This window comes from Ctenopharyngodon idella, chromosome 15, assembly GCF_019924925.1.
Source record: "Ctenopharyngodon idella isolate HZGC_01 chromosome 15, HZGC01, whole genome shotgun sequence".
In the NCBI taxonomy this organism is placed as follows: Eukaryota; Metazoa; Chordata; class Actinopteri; order Cypriniformes; family Xenocyprididae; genus Ctenopharyngodon; species Ctenopharyngodon idella.
The window spans coordinates 24,119,632-24,142,692 of record NC_067234.1 but is presented as its reverse complement, the minus strand read 5'-3'; the positions used below and the strand labels follow the sequence as shown (position 1 = coordinate 24,142,692).

Genomic DNA, 23,061 nt, shown 5'->3' with positions numbered 1-23,061 from the left:
ATAAAAAAGGAATGAAAAAAAAAAAGAATAACCGTTTTAAGTGCAACCATAATCAAAGTACTCTCTCAATATTCAGTGTTTAAAGTGCAAATAGAGATCAAATTTTCTTCAAGCATGATACAGAGCTAAGAGATGGTTACAACGACACAGCCCAGCCTAAGATAGCTTTCATATTGGGAGATGTTTGCATGCATCAGGGAGCCGCTATCAAAATGCGGAGTATTGAAATCGCGTTTGAATGCTACTACGGCTTTACTGCGTGAATAGGAAACGGAGGTGCAGAGCACGCATTCTACAAGATAAGACATTTGTCGGACGCTTAGGCTCTGTTGTGCGACGAATCCTCCGCCGTGGTCTTGTCAGTCATCTCGTGATCAGTAAACTCTGACTCCTGCTGCACTACGTACAACTCTGCAGCTCGTGTTGGATGAACTGGATGGGATTGAAGCGACTGTTATCCAACTGAATTAAATGTGTTTTTTTTTCTATAAAAAGCAAAACGATGGTGGAGGGTGAATGTAAACGTAGCGGTGGCATTTTCTATCCTAATGTCACCCTCACACTATCACGATATCACAAGAAAGCTTTTCACCTCAATGAGAAATCTAGTCATATTTTAATCTCGTCACACCCCTTATTTAAATATATATACTTTCAGTAACAGTTATTTTCAGTATTGGAGACTCACTCTTGTCTTTCCTTTCCTGTCTTGTCTTCTTCTAGATAAGCTCCAAGCATGATGTCGTCTTTCTCATCACCAAATATGGCTACATCCACTTGTATGACCTTGAGACGGGCACCTGCATCTACATGAACAGGATCAGTGGAGAGACCATTTTTGTCACCGCCCCTCATGAAGCCACATCTGGAATTATTGGCGTGAATCGGAAGGGACAGGTACCGACTACTTTATCTGCTGAAAGAAAGTGGTGCATCTGCTTTGTTTTAGCTTGAACATTAAGGGGTTGTTTAGTCAGCACATTTGAATGGACCAGCTGAGCTTGTTCCAGACACACACCAGGGGTTTGTTTCCATATAGTTGGCCCCAGTTTGAGCTGCCTTCTACATGTGCAAACAGACTAGCTTGTGTTCTGTAATCTACTGTAACAGGATGCCATCAGTTGATGAATTATTTTGGAGCTCAGACCCAAGTGACATTAAATATGCAGAGAGAGCGTAGAAATGTGATCCCTGCTCATTGTTATTCTTCCGTTTGTTTTCCCCTCCTCATTAGAGAAACCTCCCCGATCAATCCAGAGACTGTCAGTACAAACCTGGACTAGACGATATATTTAATATTCACAATGCATTTATGATTATTTAGCTGCCAATATAAAATGAACCAACACTGTTAATATTGCAGTAAATTTAAAGCTATTTCAGTGCATCCTAAAGATCATGTCACTCTTTTCGCAATCCTTTTTCTCATGAATCCAAATGTAGTTTTATTTCACCCTATTCCAACCTAAGTCTTTGTGTACATGCAGTCCATAATGCATTAGGATGCTGTGACTGGGGATGAAGGCATTCCTGTAAATAACATCGTTCGCTGATCCCTCGACACATTCAGTGAGAACAGCTTGTGACGCTCAGTAGGAGGTAGAGATGGCCGCTGTAATCCTCTTTCAGAGTCTGCGATGTGTTCGCTCGGCTTCAGTCGCTGACTGATGACCGCTTCAGCTCTGTCACAGGCTCTGCTGCAGACTTAAATAAGTGCATAATGGGATACCGGCCCATTCATCTTACCCTGAGGGTCGCTTTAGATGCTTATGGGTCCAGATCAGCGTCATTTGCAGCCAATCAGTGCATTATTAGGTGCTTATGAATAGAGATTAGCCAGTATTAGAACTAATGTGGTAATGCAACAGAGATTATGGGCTGGTCTTGGCACACAGAGATTTGTTTACCTGAAGAAGCCAAACAAACTTCACAACAAGCATTACTGATAAAGAAAAGACACATAACATAAGAAAGGTAGCTCATCAGTGGCGTATGTTATGGGTGTTCAGTTAATAAGAATGTCATTGAAGCCTGACAGAATATTAAAAATAGGCAACTGGGGATGTACTACCATAATTTCAGTAGGTAAATACATTTCATGAGTTTTGAAACCAGTAAAAGAAACACTTTTGGATTAAAAATGTAAAAATAAAGCAAATTAATATATTAAAGTATTAAATTAAGTTTTCAAGTAATTATTCACTTAATATGTTGTTAAAATAGAACAAATATACAAATTAAATCAAATAATACAAAAATTCAATGTAATTAGTAGTGTGATTTTCACTGTAAGTTTCTGCATTCTGTGTCTGACAAAATATGTTTGTCGCCTGCTGTTTATCAGGTGCTGTCTGTGTGCGTGGAGGAAGAAAACATCATCCCTTACATCACTAACGTGCTGCAGAACCCTGACCTAGCTCTCAGGATGGCCGTCCGCAACAACCTGGCAGGTGCAGAGGAGCTCTTCGCCCGCAAATTCAACAATCTGTTTGCTAGTGGCAGCTACTCTGAAGCTGCCAAAGTGGCTGCCAATGCGCCAAAGGTACAGCAGACTGCATCTCATGACCTGATGCCTCATTAGTCTTTGTCAGGCAAATATTGAGGTTTCTGATTTGTTGTTGTGTTCTTGCAGGGCATCTTGCGCACCCCAGACACCATCCGTCGGTTCCAGAGTGTTCCTGCCCAGCCTGGTCAAACATCTCCCCTGCTGCAGTACTTTGGGATTCTGCTGGACCAGGGCCAGCTGAACAAGTTTGAGTCATTGGAGCTTTGCAGGCCCGTCCTGCAGCAAGGCCGCAAACAGCTCCTGGAGAAATGGCTGAAGGAAGACAAGGTACATCGTCTTTTGAATATAAATATGTAGCAATAATAGATGATCCAAAGTCGTATAAATAGTCGTATTATAGTTGAAAATACAGTATTACCAAAGCATCAATACCACAAAAGCAGATACAAAAAATGACAGAAGATACCTTGAAGCTGGTTCACAAACTTCTCTATATGATTAATTCTATTCAGATTCAATCAGTCTAAATCCAAATGATTTTTAAAAATCGGTAACCTGTTATCACAAACAACACAGAAAGTTTGATTTTGGGATAAAAACATGCTGTTTTCGCTTCTTGCAGCTGGAGTGTTCTGAAGAATTGGGTGATTTGGTGAAGTCTGTGGATCCAACTCTTGCTCTTAGTGTTTATCTAAGAGCCAACGTTCCCAACAAAGTGATCCAGTGTTTTGCAGAGACCGGGCAGTTCCAGAAAATTGTACTGTATGCAAAAAAGGTGAGTTTAAATGTGTTTCCTGGCAGTATACTTTACACTGGTCCATAAACTGCTTTATTTGTGTGAGTCTGAGAGATTTCAAATTTGAGCTCCATCCTCTAATGCGTGGCCATCTGTGTGCAGGTTGGCTACACTCCAGACTGGATCTTCCTGTTGAGGAACGTCATGCGGATCAGTCCAGAACAAGGCCTGCAGTTCTCACAAATGCTCGTTCAAGATGAGGAACCTCTGGCTGACATCACTCAGGTCTAAGAGCATATCTTGTATTTATTTTGTTGTATAAAATTTTAAATTCGTACTGGATATAATTACATAACGTGAAAGGGAAAAATTTATACTTCGGGGCTCCAGACTAGTGGCACCGGTGCCATCAAGTTCTACAGATGGTGGCACCAGCACCTGATTTGGTAGCACCGCACATGTAATATTAATAATGTTACATGTTTTGTATCTCAAAAATGCACATTTGAAAGTAGCTTGAGTTGACAGTAGCAGTTGCATGCAGATATAAATAAACATCTGTATGAAATGTAACAACCTCATTTTTATAGGGTAAAATTTAAATATTTTGACTGTTAGGACTCTACTCTTATTAAAATTGGTCTTCCATAGTATCATACATTTATAGATGATGATCATCACAGGTAAAACCACGCATGGCACCTCACTACCATGGTAAAAAGTAACTTTGTTTTCTATGGTGTTTATGAAAAAGAGTAGCTTAAACACATTTAGTATAAATACAAATGCACAAAAACTGCTATAGTTTAATAATACTGCAAATATATTCCATTACTCCTTTAATACATGTCTACATTAATAATATAATAAAATTCCCACGTTTTTTGCTACAATACCATGGTTACAGTTAGTGTTACTGCAGTAAATCCATGGTAAATGTTGGTGATTTGTGGATTGAAAAGCCTAACTGGATCTTTGTGGTAGAACAGAAATAGCAGCGCTTATAAATTAGGCAAATTGGTAACAAATTTAGCAACAGTGCAACTTCCAACAAAATTCAGTCACACCGGCAGGAAAAAGGTTGCAAAATGCAACAATTTAGTGGCAATCTGGAGCCTTGTATTTCTTTTATTTGCTAAAAGATTTTTTTAATCTTACAGATCGTGGATGTGTTTATGGAGTATAACCTGATCCAGCAGTGCACTTCTTTCCTGTTGGATGCCCTGAAGAACAACCGCCCCACCGAGGGTCCCTTGCAGACTCGTCTGCTGGAGATGAACTTGATGCATGCCCCACAGGTGCGCACTACAAACGGCAGCAATGTACACCTCGTTTATTTAACTATTTTGCAAAGTTTGGTATCATAACATGGTTTTTGTCATTATATTGTCTTATTCAGGTGGCAGATGCAATCCTTGGGAACCAGATGTTCACTCACTATGACCGGGCCCATGTGGCTCAGCTGTGTGAGAAGGCGGGTCTACTGCAGAGAGCTCTGGAGCACTACACTGACCTGTATGACATCAAACGGGCCGTGGTCCACACCCACCTGCTCAACCCAGAGGTAAGGTCCACCAATCTGCTTGAACTTTTGGACCTGATGCTACTGTATCATTTATTTGGGTAAATTTCAGCTTACCAAAACACTCTGATGTTGATGATTGTCTGTAACACATCTGGTCCGCATCTGAACATGGCTTTTAATGGTGGGTAATGTTCTGCTCTGGTTGCAGTGGCTGGTGAACTTCTTTGGCTCTCTATCTGTGGAAGACTCACTGGAGTGTCTGAGAGCCATGCTGTCTGCCAACATCAGGCAGAACCTCCAGATCTGCGTCCAGGTGGCCTCCAAGTACCACGAGCAGCTTTCCACTCAGTCGCTCACAGAGCTCTTTGAGTCCTTCAAGAGCTTTGAGGGTATTAATTCTAAAATTGGTTTCAATGCACCACAATTGATATGTTCTGAAAATAGGACAGTATGTATATGTGTATTTCGTTATATATAACAACTCACTGCGTCTTGTAGCCTATAGAATACAGTTATATGCCCCTAATATTCAAAATATTGGGGCAAAAATGCCCCTGTATGAGATTCTCATATTTATATGATATAGTTAAAGGGTTAGTTCACCCAAAAATGAGATTTCTGTCATTAATTACTCACCCTCATGTCGTTCCACACCCGGGAGACCTTCTTTCATCTTTGAAATACAAATTAAGATATTTTCGATGAAATTTATCCTCAATAGAAATGAACGTAATTACCACATTCAAGGTCCAGAAAAGTAGTAAAAACATTGTTAAAATAGTCCACGTGACTGCAGTGGTTCAACCCTAATGTTATGAAGCGATGAGAATAATTTTGTGTGCAAAACAAAAATAACGACTTTATTCAACAGTTTCTTCTCTACACTGTCAGACTCATACTGAGCCGGCGTTCGGACATAAACACGGAAGTGCTGAACTACGTTCACTGCATCAAATGCATAATTGTTGAAGAAAGTCGTTATTTTTGTTTTGTGGTTGTGCACCTCATAACATTAAGGTTGAACCACTATAGTCACATCGACATTAACAATGTCTTTAGTACTTTAGTACATCCCTATTTTATACAACATTAGCGAAGTGAGTTTGAGTGATGACACCAACAAATCATTGAACAATTGTTTTAAATTGATTCTTTGAAATGGACAGTTTGAACTGAATCATGGAAATGTATCAAATGTCAAGCACAGTTTGTGTTCATTTGTTCTGCAGGTCTGTTCTACTTCCTGGGCTCTATTGTGAACTTCAGCCAGGATCCAGAGGTTCACTTCAAATACATCCAGGCTGCCTGTAAAACTGGTCAAATCAAAGAAGTGGAGAGAATCTGTAGAGAGAGCAACTGTTACGATCCTGAGCGTGTGAAGAACTTCCTGAAGGTATGACGCCTGAAGGGCTCTTGAATTTCTTTTAAGGCTTTTAACAAGCATCTTAATAGTGCATTATGTGATTAAAAACAATAATTTGCCTTGTCTTTAACAGGAAGCAAAACTGACCGACCAGCTGCCTCTCATCATTGTATGTGACCGCTTTGACTTTGTCCACGACCTCGTGCTCTACTTATACCGCAACAACCTGCAGAAGTACATTGAGATCTACGTTCAGAAGGTACTTGAGGCCTGATTATGACAACTCCTGTGATCAAGCGTTCATCTCACCTCTCTGTTTCTGTAGCAGTGGGTGATGACTGACTGACTGAGTGATAAACTGTTTTTTTGTCAGGTCAACCCCAGCCGTTTACCTGTGGTGATTGGAGGGCTGCTGGATGTGGACTGCTCTGAGGACGTCATTAAGAACCTCATTCTGGTGGTCAGAGGGCAGTTCTCCACTGATGAGCTTGTGGCCGAGGTGGAGAAAAGAAACAGGTTCGACACTGCTGCTTTGAGACATCCAGTCACTGTTTAGGGATTTTTTTTTTTCTCATTTAATATATTGGGGATTAGGGCTGAAACAATTAGTCGACAATAAAAAATTGTCGACAAATTTTTTTGTTGTCGAATAGTCTTTTGATCTCGCATGATCTATTTGAAGGGCCTGCAATAACGCGGTTTGACAAGTGGGGCGCTGTAGCTCAATACTGTAATGCAGCCCTCCCGGATCGAATCCAATTGAAGAAGACACGGCGCTTCCGGGTGTATAGTGCAAACGAAGTTGAACTCATAAAATGTGGGAGTTTAACATAGCATAAAACATAACGTTTAGCATAACTACAAAAAATGCTGTCATGCAGGGCCACCAAATCTCATTCAAACTCACTGTTTACCACACATCCATTTTCTCACGCAGTGAAAGATACATAGCAGAGCATAGAGGACACAGACAGCGCGCCGACAGATAAGACAGATCAGGTTACTTTTGATATAAAACAAAGTCTTATCTTTTAAATTCTGTCAATTTTATAATAAAATTTTAATAAAATTTTATAATAATTTAATAATAAAAGTAGCATGATAATAAGAAGAATAATTTAATAGCCCTGCATGCCCGTCCGCTATATGCCAGTGTGAAGGAATAAACGCCATTCAGGCAGGGCATCAAAGCGATTAACTGTTTTATCCAAATCCACATGCATGGACCGTTCAATATTCAGTACTGCAGTCTCCGAGTCTCTCCTGTCTCATGATGTTTCTGATGTGTTTTCAGTCGGCGCAAGCAAAAAACGTTTACTAGACTGTGGACTAGCTTTGACTCTCTGAACAGTGGCTGCGCTGCTGAATTTTTATGACCAGTCCACTACACGAACACGTCTTTCCGCGCTCACGGGCAAAGGAGTATCTTTGAAAGGCTTGTGCGCTCAACTGTGTGTGAGACGGAGAGGAACGCGGTAAATTAAGTAACACCTTAAATGCTCCAAATTGTAGTGGACTGGAGCTGACTGCTCACATCAGGAAAAATGTGCATAGACATATGTAAATCGGCTAAATGGGCTAAAGTCATCTCCAACTCTTAAATATTGATTGATTAAATGGTCTATCACTAATCATATTGTCATATTAGTCTATAATCATATTGGTTTCAGCCACTGTTTTATATTGTTGACATCTGATTTGGCTGATTTTGGCTGTTGGTCCAAAATTGACTGTTTTGATCTGTATAACAGACTGAAGCTGCTTCTGCCGTGGTTGGAGGCCCGCATCCACGAGGGCTGTGAGGAACCTGCTACACATAATGCCCTGGCTAAGATCTACATCGACAGCAACAACAACCCTGAGCGCTTCCTCAGAGAGAACCCCTACTATGACAGTCGTGTAGTGGGCAAGTACTGCGAGAAGAGGGACCCCCATCTGGCCTGTGTGGCTTATGAGAGAGGGCAGTGTGACCAAGAGCTCATCCATGTAAGGAACAATGGCACTTTTGTTTTGGTGTTTGTTGCATTTTAAGCGATTTTGTTCTGAGCTTGTTCACTGCAAATTCAGTTCATAAAATGGAAGAAAACTGCTATAAATGTTTCTTTCTTTCACATTCATAGGTTTGCAATGAGAACTCACTCTTCAAGAGTCTGTCACGATACCTTGTGCGTCGTAAGGACCCCGAGCTATGGGCTAGTGTGCTTCTGGAAAGCAACCCTTACAGGAGACCCCTAATCGATCAGGTGCAAATTAGCAAATGACAGAAAAGTCAAGCTTTGAAATTTATTTACAGCCTATTTTATTTCCTTAATGGCACATTTCCAAGTAGAATGGGACAATGTAAAAAATATCCATTGAGAATTGATTGGATTGTGAAACGTGTGTGTTACACACAAATAATGTAACCAAATGGTTGAAAGGGAGGGGCTAAAAAATAAGAGTGATTCGTGATCTCATCAGAAAAGGAACATTGTTTCAGTGTGTTTGCAAAAAGACTAGGAATAGCATTATGTTAATGCATTAAGAAGTAAAATGGGGCCTATTTTGATTTCATGCTGACATTTATGAGTTAAAATGTCAAAAAGTGCTTCAAATGTAAAGATTAAACTCAGCTTATCTTCCCGCCCACACCAGGTTGTGCAAACTGCCCTCTCTGAGACCCAGGACCCTGAAGAAGTCTCTGTTACTGTCAAAGCTTTCATGACTGCTGACCTACCCAATGAACTCATTGAGCTCCTGGAGAAGATCGTCCTGGACAACTCCGTTTTCAGCGAACATCGGTAATTTAATTTGGTAGAAACCTTTAAGAGGTGACAGAACATAAAATGATTTCCAAAAATGGCTTTTAGGGTGTTAAACATTTGCTTTTCAATTATTTGTGTCCCAGGAACCTGCAGAACCTCCTGATCCTGACAGCCATCAAAGCTGACCGCACACGCGTCATGGAGTACATCAACCGCCTCGACAACTACGACGCCCCAGACATTGCTAACATTGCCATTAGCAATGAGCTCTTCGAGGAGGCTTTTGCGATCTTCAGGAAGTTCGATGTGAACACATCAGCAGTGCAGGTACAGCTTATCTCTCAAATGTCATCTATGGCCTGAAATATATTCTACACAAGTACATAAACGTAATTGCAGCAGTTGTTTCTGGACTTGCTTTCTGTTTTTTTTTTTATAGTCTCAAATCATTTGTTGTCCTTCTTGACTGTAGGTTCTTATCGAGCACATTGGGAATCTGGACCGGGCCTATGAGTTTGCTGAGCGCTGTAATGAGCCGGCCGTGTGGAGTCAGCTGGCTAAAGCACAGCTGCAAAAGGGGCTGGTGAAAGAGGCCATTGACTCTTACATCAAAGCTGACGATCCCTCAGCCTACATGGAAGTGGGACAAGCTGCAGCCCAAAGTGGTAAGAACCAATAAAAAGTGCCTGATTCGTGACTAAATCCATAACATTCAAGGTGAGGTGTTTATAATTGTTAATGGCCTAGTAGTGAGCTAATTGTTGATTTCTCCTCAGGAAACTGGGAGGATCTTGTCAAGTTTCTGCAGATGGCTCGTAAGAAGGCCCGTGAATCGTATGTAGAGACTGAGCTGATCTTTGCCTTGGCCAAGACTAACCGTCTAGCTGAACTGGAGGAGTTTATCAATGGGCCAAACAACGCACACATTCAACAAGTATGAGTCTCCAACTGGTTGAGCAGATGGGTCAGAAATGAATGGGGCCAAATATGCCACCAAAAGTGACACAAATGTCTCAGAAATTAAAGTGTGGGTGAAAATGACTCGATAGTAAATTCTTATTTGTAATTGGCAATATTTGATATGTGTATATTCAGCTGTTATTGTAATTATTCTGATGTAAAGACAAAATACTGAATTGAAGTATTTTACATAAAAGTATGAAAATATAAGAAAAAAATAAGCCTTTAGAAATAAAGTAAAAATTAAAATGAAAAAGTAAATGTAAATTAGGGCTGTCATGATTCCTCGATTAAATTTTTAATTTAATGATGATTCCTCATTTTCCCCGTGTCGAGTAACCGGCAAAATACCGGAAATGGCGCATTCCATGGGCGAGAATCTATGAACCTCATTATTAGATCGTTTTCTGAGGCTGCATGATATATTAAAACCATATAAAACTATAGCATAGGTCTATTATGAATTCACAAAGGTTGTAATTCAATTAAATAAATATATGCCCTGCGGGTTTAATAGTTTTGATGTCCACATTTTCATGTTCAAGAAATTACAATGTGGCTGTAGCATTTCTATCGTAAAGAAGTGGCCAAATATTAAAGATTAAGTGAACATTTAAATGTCGTTTGGCCAATATTAATCAAGGATTTTGATCTGCTGTAAAGTGTAACAACACCAGGCTTTTGGCACCCTCTGGAGGCATTTGTTATAATACATAATGTACACACGATGATTGTTTATATTATGTACATTACATTGTTTTTTTAACAGTGTTGTTCTATAAACCATATGATTACGTGCTTTTGATACTTTACTTGAACCAAATATTGCCTCTTTGTTATTATATATGTATTTGAAGTAATTTTAAAGGCTTTTGTTCGCTTAGGTCTATTTTTATTACCCCACACACAAAAAAATCAGATTACTCAATCAATTGTCAAAATAATCGGCAGATTACTCGATTACCAAAATAATCGTTGGAGACCGCACTAATGTAAATATTTCTCTTCAAAAGTACATTTCTTGCACTTTTAAATGTCTTTAAATGTCTTTAAATTGATAACCCATTTTGCTATTTTTCTGTCTAGGTTGGTGACCGATGCTATGACGAGAAGATGTACGAGGCAGCTAAACTACTTTATAACAATGTATCCAACTTCGGCCGTCTGGCCTCCACTCTGGTGCATCTCGGGGAGTATCAGGCTGCTGTCGATGGGGCCCGCAAAGCCAACAGCACAAGGACCTGGAAAGAGGTCTGGTTATATATTCTGAGATGATTCTTGCATTTTCCTACTGTGACAAAGCACATTTTCAGTGGCAGGTTACCTGCTTTGACTTTAAAAATTTGAATCCCATTTGACTTGGCTCTTAATATTCTGTGTTTTAGACATTGGTGATACATTAGTGACAAAGATGTTCTCTGCTTGTAGGTTTGCTTTGCCTGCGTTGATGGGAAGGAGTTTCGTCTGGCTCAGATGTGTGGATTACATATTGTCGTTCATGCTGATGAACTTGAGGAGCTCATCAACTACTACCAGGTTAGGCTGAGGATTATTTAATTTTGGATTCCCACAGTCATGGAAAACCTGGAAACAAACATAACTATAAATACTGTAGGATTACAAACAAAACAAAGTAATATAATAATTGTCATGATGTTTTTTTTTTTAAAACCCTTATACAGTAAACACAAACAACATGAAAAACCATGGAAAAGAATTTGCCAGGAGGAACATTTTAGTTTTTGCTTTCAGAAGAACCTTGGGCTGGGCAATATGGCTAAAAAATAATATCTTGGTATTTTTTGGCTGAATGGCGATTTACGGTATATATCTCGGTATTTTCTACATTTTTCTATTTGGATAAGAAGAAAAAAAATCTGTATATACTTAAATGTTATTTCACATTCTGCGCTCTTTCACTGAAGTCTGTGAAGTTTAGTGGAGATTCACATGACTCGTCCACTTCTGACAGCAAAATGTAAATATTTGCATGACTTTCTAACATTTTTACAGAATATACCTGTGAAATGTAAGTTATACCCTGAGGAAAACACCACATCTCAAACACATTAAACAGCACAAGTATCTTTCAGAGCACCCAACAGGGGAAGCCGCGCTAAACTATATGCGTTAAATGTATCTTATGAGTTTATTTGAAGCCCTTAATATAAAGCATGTCTCATGTTTAGGACATTTTTTTTTTTAGATGAACTTGTAGTATCAAACTACTGTATATCGATATAAACGGTATTGCCTCATCCTTTATCGCTTATAAAATATTGATATATCGTACAAACTCGATATACCGCCCAGCCCTAGAAGAACCTCCTTAGTGTATCTGTCCATCTTGGAGTCCAGCAGGGCTGATTGATGGTTTTTTGTTACTCCATCAGGACCGTGGCTATTTCGAGGAGCTAATCACCATGCTGGAGGCGGCGCTAGGGTTGGAGCGCGCTCACATGGGCATGTTCACAGAACTGGCCATCCTCTACTCCAAATTCAAACCACAGAAGATGAGGGAGCACCTGGAGCTCTTCTGGTCCAGAGTGAACATTCCCAAGGTCGGTAAACTAAAACTGTTCTGTAAACTCTGAAATGTCTCTCTGCTTATAATGTATATTGATTGATGTAAATGGAGTTTAGATTTTTTGGGGCCAAAAAAAAAAACTATCATTAAAAATAGCGAACACATTATATCCCTCTATTTAGGCACTCGCTATGTATTTTGCATAGCTCAGTATAGATTAATGGAACAAATTACATTTGATGAGTGAAACATTTGATGTATCTGTTCAGGTTTTGAGGGCAGCTGAGCAGGCTCACCTGTGGGGAGAGCTAGTCTTCCTGTATGATAAATATGAGGAGTATGACAATGCTATCATCACCATGATGAACCATCCTGCAGATGCCTGGAAGGAGAGTCAATTTAAGGACATCATAACCAAGGTATTGTCACTCAGTTACTCAGTTAGGCTTTTGTTCGAACTTTGTTTGCTCGCATTAAAGTAGTTTTTTTATTGGACACAGAACCAGGTGAAGGAAATTAACCTTCTTTTGTTAATTGTTGTTGCAGGTGGCTAACGTTGAACTGTATTACAAAGCCGTCCAGTTCTACCTGGAGTTTAAACCGCTGTTACTGAACGACCTGTTGATCGTACTGTCCCCACGTCTTGACCATACTCGTGCCGTCAACTTCTTCAGCAAGGTACTGTGCAAAATTTTGATTACTGTTACAACCAGTTGGTTGTTTTAAAACAGGAAACATCCAATAATTTGGATTTGTTTCATTTAGGTCAAGCAGTTGCCGTTGGTGAAACCTTACCTGAGATCTGTACAGAACCACAACAACAAGGCTGTAAATGAAGCACTAAATAATCTCTTCATCACAGAGGAGGATTATCAGGTATGTATCAAATGTGCCATTTGGGACCCGGATTGTCATTTTATAAACAGTCTCTTTGCAATTTGCCGTCTTTTGTTTTATTTTTCCACAGGCTCTGCGCACATCCATTGATGCCTACGACAACTTCGACAACATATCTCTGGCTCAGAGCCTGGAGAAGCATGAACTCATCGAGTTCAGGCGAATCGCCGCCTACCTGTTCAAAGGCAACAACCGCTGGAAGCAGAGTGTGGAGCTCTGCAAGAAAGACAAACTCTACAAGGTCTCACCCTTAGCCAACCGTCTCTTATACCAGTATTTTAGGTGTCATGGTCCCCCAAATGTGATCACACATGAGGGACCTCCATGCTAAATTTGAAGACATATATAAATTATTTACATATAATTTTTATATACACCTCCTAGCACTCCTTTTCAGACCCCTGACCCCGATTTGAAAAGCTCTATGAACATGGGGTGTCATTTATTTATTTATTTATTTATTTTTAATTAATTTTTTTTTTTTTTTTTTTTTGCAGAACATTCAACTGAATCTTTGTTTTTGTCACTTTTCCACAGGACGCAATGCAGTACGCTTCAGAGTCAAAGGATACAGAGCTGGCTGAGGAGCTGCTGCAGTGGTTCTTGCAGGATGACAAGAAAGAGTGTTTTGCCGCCTGCCTGTTTACCTGTTACGACCTGCTGAGGCCCGACGTGGTGCTGGAGACCGCGTGGAGGCACAACCTCATGGACTTCTCCATGCCCTACTTCATCCAGGTCATGAGGGAGTACCTCACCAAGGTGAGCCTCCATCTAGAGGATCCGCTGGGTCTGATGGTGGACATGGTTTGCGATGATGGTGCTTTAGAATAGGGGTCTTCAATGTTTTTCAGGGCAAAAATCCTTAGGCGATAGAGACATGGAGCAGGGACCTCCTATACAAAAAGTGTAAAACAGAGCTACATATTAAGTATATAGTATATACCAACCATATTATGATGATTATATTATGTTAAGACAGTAGATTAGAGCTATGCATGTTATTGTTGTTGTACATGCATCAATGCCTGTATATTACTTTTCAATGTTAAAATTGATATTTACGCATCATAAAAAGTATATATGTTGCGATAAAAATCAATTCATTAGTTGTTTACAGTTGTTGTAAATTATTTGAATGGATTTGCAGTCATACATTTTAATTTAACTAGTCAGATTGACAATTAAACATTTACCTGAACTTTAGATTCAAGTTTATTAAAAATTCACATTTTATTTTACTGTCAGATGGACAATTAAACATTTACTTGAATTTTAGCTTAAAGTTTACTAAAACTAAAAAACGACAATTAAGAATCAAATCACTGAGCGTCTGAAATCAGTGAGGGTGCTCTAGTAAAGTGCAGATGTAATGTGTAAGCAACGGCTCCACCATAACAAGAATAGCAATGTACAGTGAGACTTTTAAGGTTATTTACAAGTCGTTACTTTTAATTGGAATGGAATATCAAAAATATATTGATACGAATATTTTTCTTTTAGTCTGCATTTACATTGCGCGTATCTATTTGGACATGACATATTTTAGTCCCGTGCTAGTTATCACTGTCAATTGCGATTTCGAGAGTGAATACTGCATTTATATGTAGATGTCGCTTCCGAAATTTTGCAATGTGTAATTGGCCATCGGTCCTGTTAGCATTATGAAAAAAATTGTATTCAATTGATTATATATAGCCTCTAAAACGAGCCAAGACCTCCCTTCACAAGTTTGCGATCTCACAAAGTTCCATTAAAATCAATAAAGTTGTGTACACTGCATAATGAATCTCTTACTTACATCTTGTCTTTGTTTGTTAATGAGAGGATTCGTGAGCGTGCAGAACTCGTTTTGACCAGTGAGTGGATTCTGACTAAAGACCTCTGATTGGTTACTGCATTCAAGAGATCAACAAACATAACTGTGATTGGCTACATTTCTCACTGCTGCGAAAACACATTGTAAATAGAAACATTTGACGCTCTCCAGAGCACAAACACAAAATGTATGATGATATTACAGTACCAACTGAGGGTTCCCTTGCTTTCGTTTGAGGGTGCTTATATTTAAATTTGACTGATGTTTTTACCCATGTCTTAAGCTTTTAACAAAAAATTATTTGTGATCAAACATTAATTGGCGGGTCCCCTGCAGTACCTCTGTGGAACCCGTAGGGGTTGCGGATCCCCGGTTAAAGACCCTTGCTTTAGAAAAGCCTTTTCTCTTTAGCTCTGTTCCAAAACCTAGTGAGCTGCTACATGGAGCGACTGCCTTCTAATAAATTTGACTTGCAAATTATTCCAATAAAGTTTGACATTAGCGTGTTGCTGAGTTAACAACGCAGTATTCTAATAAACAAAAATACATAGCACCCTACCTGTTTGCTAAAAACAAACATTTATTGACACCTTTCAGTAAAAACATTTCTCTTGACCTTTTCCATCTTTTATTTTTCATTTTATGATTGATAAATGACTGATATTAAAATCTTGTATTCTTTAAGTAAAGTAAAATTAAAACACTAAAAGCTAAAATCATTTGTTTGAAATGTAACAAGTGAGTTTAGGCATCACAAATGTACAGAATGAAAAATAGATATAGAGGGTATGCACGTGACATCACAGTAGGCGGGAGTCACTGCGGTTACACCCACTTAGTGGCAATGTTGGTGTTCAGCGTGAATGCTGCGAATAACACACAAAACACATCTAAAATGGGAAAACACTGTGCGATCGACTGTACAAATAGATTCAACAAGAAATTGGAGCTATTTTTTACAGACTGCTGAAAGCTACAGAAAAGAGAAGCAAATGGATCACTGCAATTTGCCGAAACAACTGGACTTCAGGCAGTGAAACGTGGATTTGCAGTTACCGTTTTGAGTCAGTTATGTCGAATTTTGGGGTAAAATCATACCCTAGGTCATATATTGTAATGACAACTCATCAATTAAATATTTACCGTCTTATATTCTGCGTAACTAAAGTTTTTGTTGGTGTTTATTAAAAAAACATCCATTATGATGAGCCTTGTGTTCTACAAAAAGGGCACAAAGGAGTTCTTAAATAGATTGTTTACAGAGCTGAACTCTGTATTGTCTGCCTGACGGTAACAGCTGACAGTTATCTAGATAACTTTAAAAATGTATACAAAATATTTTGAAATAACCAGAATATCCAAGCATAAAGTGTGACCAAGCGTCAAGTCAAATTTATGTGTATAGCTGTTCACAACGCACATCGTTTCCAAGCAGCTTCACAGAAAGTCATAATGTTATATCTATAATGCCTTAGTGCTTTAACAAGTTTTAGGGCTGGACAATATATATAACAATGATATAAGTGATAATCCCGATTTAGATCTACCTATATTGTATTTAAAGTGTTGTCTAGTAGATAAAATTCTCTATGTATTTCCCCGGCGTTGAAATCAGGTACATATAAACGTCAAGAAACCTGATTCCTGGCCACGTCAATGTCCATAGACTGCTGGTTCTTTGGTGAGTTGTAAGGGACACTGTCGAGTCCAACTGCCTTTAATTTAAGAAGGTAATAGTTTGTTTTACTCCCGTTTTTGCAGTTTCTCCTATTAAATCCAGTCATGTCGCAGGATGTTTTGCCACTCAGTCCAGCTGACGGGGCATCCCGGCGAGAAAGTGACGTCAGTGCATACCCTCTATTCATTTTGACATTTGCGCAAGATTTCATTTAACAGTCTCCACCAGTCTTCAGTGTCACATGATCCTTCAGAAATCATTCTAACATGCTGATTTGGTGCTTGAGAGACATGTATTATTAATATCAATGTTAAAAGAACAGCATTTATTTAAAATAGAAATTCTTAACATTAAAATGTCTTAATCAAATTTAATTTGTCTTTGCTGAATAAAAGTATTAATTTCTTTAAATAAATCTTATTGACTGCAAACTTTTGAATAATAGTGTATACGATGACTTAAAAAGCTGTCTAGGTAGGCTGCTCAAAATTTTAGTACCTTCTTTCCATATTTGAATCATTTGAAGGTGTTTTCTACATGCTACTGCATGTTAAGTTTTATTCATGAACCTTTTCAAACAAGACATTTATTCATGAAGAATACCTTAACCAGTTACACTAGGTAACATTAATTCATTTGAACAGCCAGTGAAAAGCAAATGCTAGTAGAGTAACAGGGAGGACATTTGATTTTTATCATCTATGATTTCCCGCTGTTAATTTCTTTTAACACTTCTGGTGATTGCTGCATTTGTTCTCTACCTGCTTTTTGCAATGCTGGATTGTTAAGTTTGCTTTTTTCTTAAGCTGCCACTCTTAAATTTCCTTTCAGGTTGATGCAATTAAGGAAAAGGTGAAGGTTCACTCTTATTCCTTCCTTAACCCTTGTAGTTTGGAAGACTGAAACTTTGAAGAATCTGCATGAGTTCTTCCCTCCCATGTCACTCTGCTGCTTTTAAATACACACCTTAACTAGACTTTCCTTGAGTTTCTTCTAGATTACTGACCATTCGTTTGCCAGACGCTGTGGTAGTTTGCCTCAGACCTGTAGATGGTAGAAAGCTGGAATTAGCTGATGAACGTCACTAAACGAACATTTCATTGATTGTTGCATTGTCAACTAGACTTTTTTCCCCGTTAATTTAAAATCATAGATTGTTAATGTTCATCAGCTAATTCTTTTGTAGGTAATTAGGTTAAATAATGAGATGACTGCAAAAAGAAGTGACCACATTTTCACAATTCTTATTTATTTTCATACAGAATTGAATGTTATTTGTCTCGGACTAAGAGGTGCATGGTTGCTCGATTAGCTTTCAAGCAACAATCTAGCGACAGCTATGAGAAAGTGTGGTCCTTCACAAAAATAAAACCATTGTTTGCTGTAGATACTTTAAAAGCATGTGTTTTACCGTGTTAGTAGCACCCTTGAACGGTCAGGGATCGTGGCTGTTGGCTTTGCCTGCCTCTGGAAGCCGTGAATGGCTGAATAAACCATCTCTCACCCCGTCACACCTCACTCTTACTCTGCCTTTCTCTCATGCACTCTTTTTAACATAGGAATAACAAACTACACCTGTGGCATGATTTCTCCCTCTCAACGAATCTTTGACCTGCCGACCTCTTTTAAGCCTACTCAACAACTTAAATTTTGACACCAGCTCTATGTAGAGAACTGAACCCAAATGCCTTTTAACTTTTAAAGGGATAGTTCACCCAAAAATTAAAATTCTGTAATTATTTACTCAATTATTTACGCTCAAGTCATTCCAAACCTGTGTGACTTTATTTCTGTGAAATGAAAAAGGAGAAATTTTCAAGAATATTCCAGGTGCTCTTTTCCATAAAATAAAATGTACAATAGAAGTCAAACTTTCTTATACAGAGTTATTGTCTGACTTCAGAAGGCTTGGAATATAGTCACAAGGTCTACTTTTATGGTACTTTTCTTTTTTGGAGCTCAACAACCCCAGTCCTCATTCACTTTCATAATATGAGAAAGAGCAGCTTGAACGTTCTTCTAAATGATTCCTTTTGTATTCCATGGAAATAATAACAAAAAGCCATACAGATTTAAAATGAAATGAGGGTGATAAATGAGGACAGAATTGCACTTTTTAGGTGAACTGTTGCTTTAAATCATATTCAAATCACTCAAGGATGGGTAAGACACCCAGGTAAATCTAACCCTTTGTAACTCAGCTTTTACTTGCTTATTGGTCATGTTTATCAGCTATACCAGATTATTATAATTTTGGTTATTTTATGGTGGTATGACGCCTATAGGACTTTAGTAAGTTTTCGTTTATATCATTTTTGCAATGACTTCCTTTTCCTCGCAGGGGCAACCTGTCCAATGAGCAGCGTCCTCCCATTAAAATATTCACACAGCATTTCTTCATACATAACATCAAGTTAGACCTTAAGTTTGACTAAAGGTGCGGTCACATTTACTGTTGTTCAGCAAATTTTCACGGGTGAAATCCAGGAATTTATGCATTTGGGAGTTTCACGTGAGGACGAAAGATTTCCCCACAGATTTCGCATCAGGTCATTAGAATTCACTGTACTGAGCAATAGAAAGCTTATTGGTTTAAAAAGTGACTCATGTGTGAGCTGTGATTTATGCTTTGATACACTTGACAGTGGACTTCTTTTCCCCGTGAAATTTCACCGATATTTCGCTAATGTGACCGCACCTTAAGAGGGTTCTGTTTTCTACATATGCACTGTTAAATAATAGGATACTGACTGACTGTATGGGGGACCATCTACTATTAGTACCATGTCTTTTGTTATTGACTGAATCACAGAGGACATATAAAGCCATAGTGTCCATGATTACATGTGAAATGCATAGACTAATAGTACATAATAGGATGCTTATTTCAGTGGTTTGTCATCGGGTATGGAGTGCCTTGGCAAGAAGCTTGTGCCCTGAGACCTGCTTTGAAAGCGTGTGCACCTTGTATTAAGCTTGGCTTTATGCATCTCCCATGAATGGTCCCTTCCATCAGTCATTACACCCTTTTCTACAGGGTATTTATCTTTTCTCACTCTTCCTCTTTTGTCCCTTTTTCTCACTCTTCATTCAGGTTGATAAGTTGGATGCTTCTGAGTCTTTGAGGAAAGAGGAAGAACAGCTCACAGAGGCACAACCCATTGTCTATGGTAAGACCCTTGTACTTTATCTAATTTTATTTTATGTTTTTGTTTTAAAATATTTTACTTATTGTCTAAAAAATACATTTTCTTTTTTGTGTGTGTGTGTTTTTGGTTTGTGTTTAGATTTTGTTTGGTTTGGTTCTTGTTTTGTTTGGTGTGTTGTTGTTTTGTTTAATGCTAACAAGTATGAATTTTATATTTAGTTAACATATATAATGTAATATTTCACTCAAAAATATCTGCAATAACCTCAATACTAAATATGCACATTATCACTAGCTACGTTTACATGGACACAGTTTGTGTCAGAATGAAATAATTCAGACTGATGAATCCGAATATAGTGTTTACATGAATGCTAAATAAGTTGATGTTGAATGTGATGGGTTGACGTGCGCGTTTATGTAACAAGCTTCAAATTTAATCGGATTTAATCTTTTGATTAAATCCTTGCATTGCACAATACTGAGTTTCCCATGGTTGTTGCGTACTAACATCATCCTTTTCTTTGTTTTACAAACCATACGTTTACGCTACACTGTTTTGAACTTAAAACGGAAAACTTCTTATGCATTTTTTTGGCCATACATTTACACGACAACAGCGTTTTGGGGGCCTGAAAACGGGTTTCAAAGTGCACATTTTTGAAAAAGATACTGTTATCATCGTGTAAACTAGAAATCATGAATTTGTGAAAACGGTGATGTCATGCGCATGCGTATTGAGTGTTCAGTCTATAGGCATGTAGTGTTTCTTTCTAAAGCTTTCCCCAGAACTTTCCCCAGGAACTAGGGACTTTAGGGTGGTACTCAGTGTGTTTCGACTGCAGGGAAAGGGGCCTAAATAAAGTTCCGGGTAAAAATATCCCCCTCAGAAAGTCCCTGCTCACGAGGTAGTGCTTTTTCAAAGTTCAGGAACTTTCGGGGTGGGACTTGGGCGTTTAACATGGTGATTGGTTGAGTTCACGCAGCATTTTATTTCAACCACCATTTTTAAAAGATCTAAAGACTTGTTTGCTATTCGAATCAACAATGAAGTTTAAAAAATATGACCAATGGACCGACAACAAGGTTCAGGCTTTATTAAGCTTATATGCGGAGGACGAAATTCAGCAGAAACTGGAAAGTCGCGCGCAATCCTACATCACCGGACTAATCTTTACGGTACGTTAGACCGCGATGGAAATGGCAGACAGCAACAGGTCTGGGGGGGAAAACGTTCCTGGGACAAATTGTTCCAGGTAATTTCAGTGGAAACGCGGAAAAGCAAGCACTGGTGTGATGGTGTCATGCACCACGATGAGTGGAAAGAGATTTTTAGATTGACACAATCGTCATTTATAATACTATATTCAACAACAACAGCAGCTCATTCTGTGCGTCAGTGTCATTGCACATGTGCAGATCTTTCTAGTTAAGGTTTTCAATCCAGTCAAATGTTTACATGTGCTATCGAACTGATTAGAAAAGGTTTAAACCACCCCTTACAATCCGAATGAAATTTAAATCAGATTTTGCCAATTCATTCTGATTGACATGGTTACATGTGACTTTTTTATTCCGACTATGCTACTAGTCCAATTACAAATGGATTATTAGGGTCCATGTAAACACAGCTACTGTTACAAATGCTGAGTAGTCTGATGTCAAATAATTTACAATTGCATACCAAACCTTTTAAATAAGAGGATCAACCTGGTGTAGATTGTTTTTGTGATCATGCTCAACCATTTTTCATAGTGTTCAATCGTTTTTCAGGCACACCCCAGCTGATGCTGACCGCAGGCCCCAATGTCGCAGTACCCCCACAGCAGCCTTACGGCTACGGATACCCCACAGCGACCGGCTACGGACAACCCGCACAGCCAGGCTTCGGCTATGGCATGTAAAGCCCTCCTGCCCACAGCTGTCCATCCATCTCTCCTTAAGTTCCTTACTAGCTTATTGTGGTCTACACACAAGGTTATATAAAGTTTAAAAAAAAAAAGTTACACATTTTAAATTATTTTCCTTAAAATGCAATGAAGGACTTCATTTTTATTTGTGTTGTCAAAGAAAATAATCGGACCACATTTTTTGTTATTTCACATTCCATATATTTAAGGCTACTTATATCACTAGTTTCTTTTTTTGTGAGCTGATTTTTTTAAGGGGGCAATGGGTTGTGTATGTAAATGGAGTGTTGAGAAGAGCAATTAACCTTAAAATATGTCGTGAAGCATCTGATTTGCACTCTGTCGTGAGAGGAAACTAATGTAGAATCTCTTAATTTTGATGTATTGTATGTGAAGAGCTTACACTGTCAGTCTGTTTAATGCATTTCATTATTGTATATTCTGAAAAAGGTTAAAACAATATTTGCATCCATGGGTACATTTAGCTAACACTAAGTAATAATCTGATATTCTACACAAATATGTAGCTGTATGGACATTTTAAGCACATACAGACATGGATATAGTAAACGATTTTAATCCCTTAGCCTAAACGGGTTTCCCCGATCGACCTCGTAGTTGTTAACATCTCATTCACTCCATGTGTAACAGGTGACCTTTCCTTGTATTGAATACAGTGCTCTTTCTTGTGTGAATCCATTTCCATAAATGAGCAAGGGATACATTGATTCCTCTGACTTCTGTGTTTACTCATCCAATTCTTTGTATTGAGGTTTGTGTGTGCCAGGTGTCGTGCTGTTCTAGCTCACTATTTGGAGTGTACAGAAGAATGAAAACACAAATGGATACCAGTGCTTGTCCACCTTGTAAGATTTGTGTACGATCTGCAGAGTCAGAAAATAGGGAAATAAATTCAAAGGATTGTGATTATTTTGGTGGCTTGATTGTAAATTGGCAAAGATTAAAATGAAACTCATCCATTCTCCATCATATATCTTGCCACTTTATTTTTCCACAAAACACACAGTTGCCATTAAAGATGTGCAGTAATTTTTTTTTTTATGTTGTGCTGGTCAATATGGTAGAAGAAACGGAAGAAAAACTTTATTCGCAGTTAGCCATTATTCTGCAAACAAATGATATTCAGCTGATCATGTGATCTCAACATGGTGGCCTCCATGAGGCGACCCCCCCCTCCATGTACAGTAAATCACTAATTATTGGGCTAATAATGTGAGTGGGACCTTCATC

General features: G+C 38.6%; 1 protein-coding gene across 2 annotated transcripts in view; it reads left to right on the top strand.

Moving 5' to 3' along the window:
* The window catches only part of cltcb (clathrin, heavy chain b (Hc)), a 28,725-nt gene extending 5,930 nt beyond the window's left edge, over nucleotides 1–22,795 (top strand). Inside the window, exons 6-33 of one of the 2 annotated variants that reach the window (XM_051863740.1) lie at nucleotides 724–897; nucleotides 2,345–2,542; nucleotides 2,633–2,833; nucleotides 3,129–3,281; nucleotides 3,405–3,527; nucleotides 4,403–4,540; nucleotides 4,642–4,806; nucleotides 4,976–5,156; nucleotides 5,997–6,160; nucleotides 6,264–6,389; nucleotides 6,504–6,646; nucleotides 7,882–8,116; nucleotides 8,251–8,373; nucleotides 8,765–8,910; nucleotides 9,018–9,201; nucleotides 9,347–9,539; nucleotides 9,651–9,808; nucleotides 10,921–11,085; nucleotides 11,263–11,370; nucleotides 12,228–12,395; nucleotides 12,631–12,780; nucleotides 12,908–13,039; nucleotides 13,127–13,237; nucleotides 13,329–13,499; nucleotides 13,796–14,017; nucleotides 17,584–17,604; nucleotides 19,847–19,922; nucleotides 21,674–22,795. In XM_051863740.1, coding sequence (XP_051719700.1) covers nucleotides 724–897; nucleotides 2,345–2,542; nucleotides 2,633–2,833; nucleotides 3,129–3,281; nucleotides 3,405–3,527; nucleotides 4,403–4,540; nucleotides 4,642–4,806; nucleotides 4,976–5,156; nucleotides 5,997–6,160; nucleotides 6,264–6,389; nucleotides 6,504–6,646; nucleotides 7,882–8,116; nucleotides 8,251–8,373; nucleotides 8,765–8,910; nucleotides 9,018–9,201; nucleotides 9,347–9,539; nucleotides 9,651–9,808; nucleotides 10,921–11,085; nucleotides 11,263–11,370; nucleotides 12,228–12,395; nucleotides 12,631–12,780; nucleotides 12,908–13,039; nucleotides 13,127–13,237; nucleotides 13,329–13,499; nucleotides 13,796–14,017; nucleotides 17,584–17,604; nucleotides 19,847–19,922; nucleotides 21,674–21,804 — 4,260 coding nt within the window. In that variant the 3' untranslated portion in view covers nucleotides 21,805–22,795. The remainder of the gene's footprint in view (nucleotides 1–723; nucleotides 898–2,344; nucleotides 2,543–2,632; nucleotides 2,834–3,128; nucleotides 3,282–3,404; nucleotides 3,528–4,402; nucleotides 4,541–4,641; nucleotides 4,807–4,975; nucleotides 5,157–5,996; nucleotides 6,161–6,263; nucleotides 6,390–6,503; nucleotides 6,647–7,881; nucleotides 8,117–8,250; nucleotides 8,374–8,764; nucleotides 8,911–9,017; nucleotides 9,202–9,346; nucleotides 9,540–9,650; nucleotides 9,809–10,920; nucleotides 11,086–11,262; nucleotides 11,371–12,227; nucleotides 12,396–12,630; nucleotides 12,781–12,907; nucleotides 13,040–13,126; nucleotides 13,238–13,328; nucleotides 13,500–13,795; nucleotides 14,018–17,583; nucleotides 17,605–19,846; nucleotides 19,923–21,673) is intronic. The other variant, XM_051863741.1, reaches the window with a different exon arrangement.
* Nucleotides 22,796–23,061: the final 266 nt, after the last annotated feature.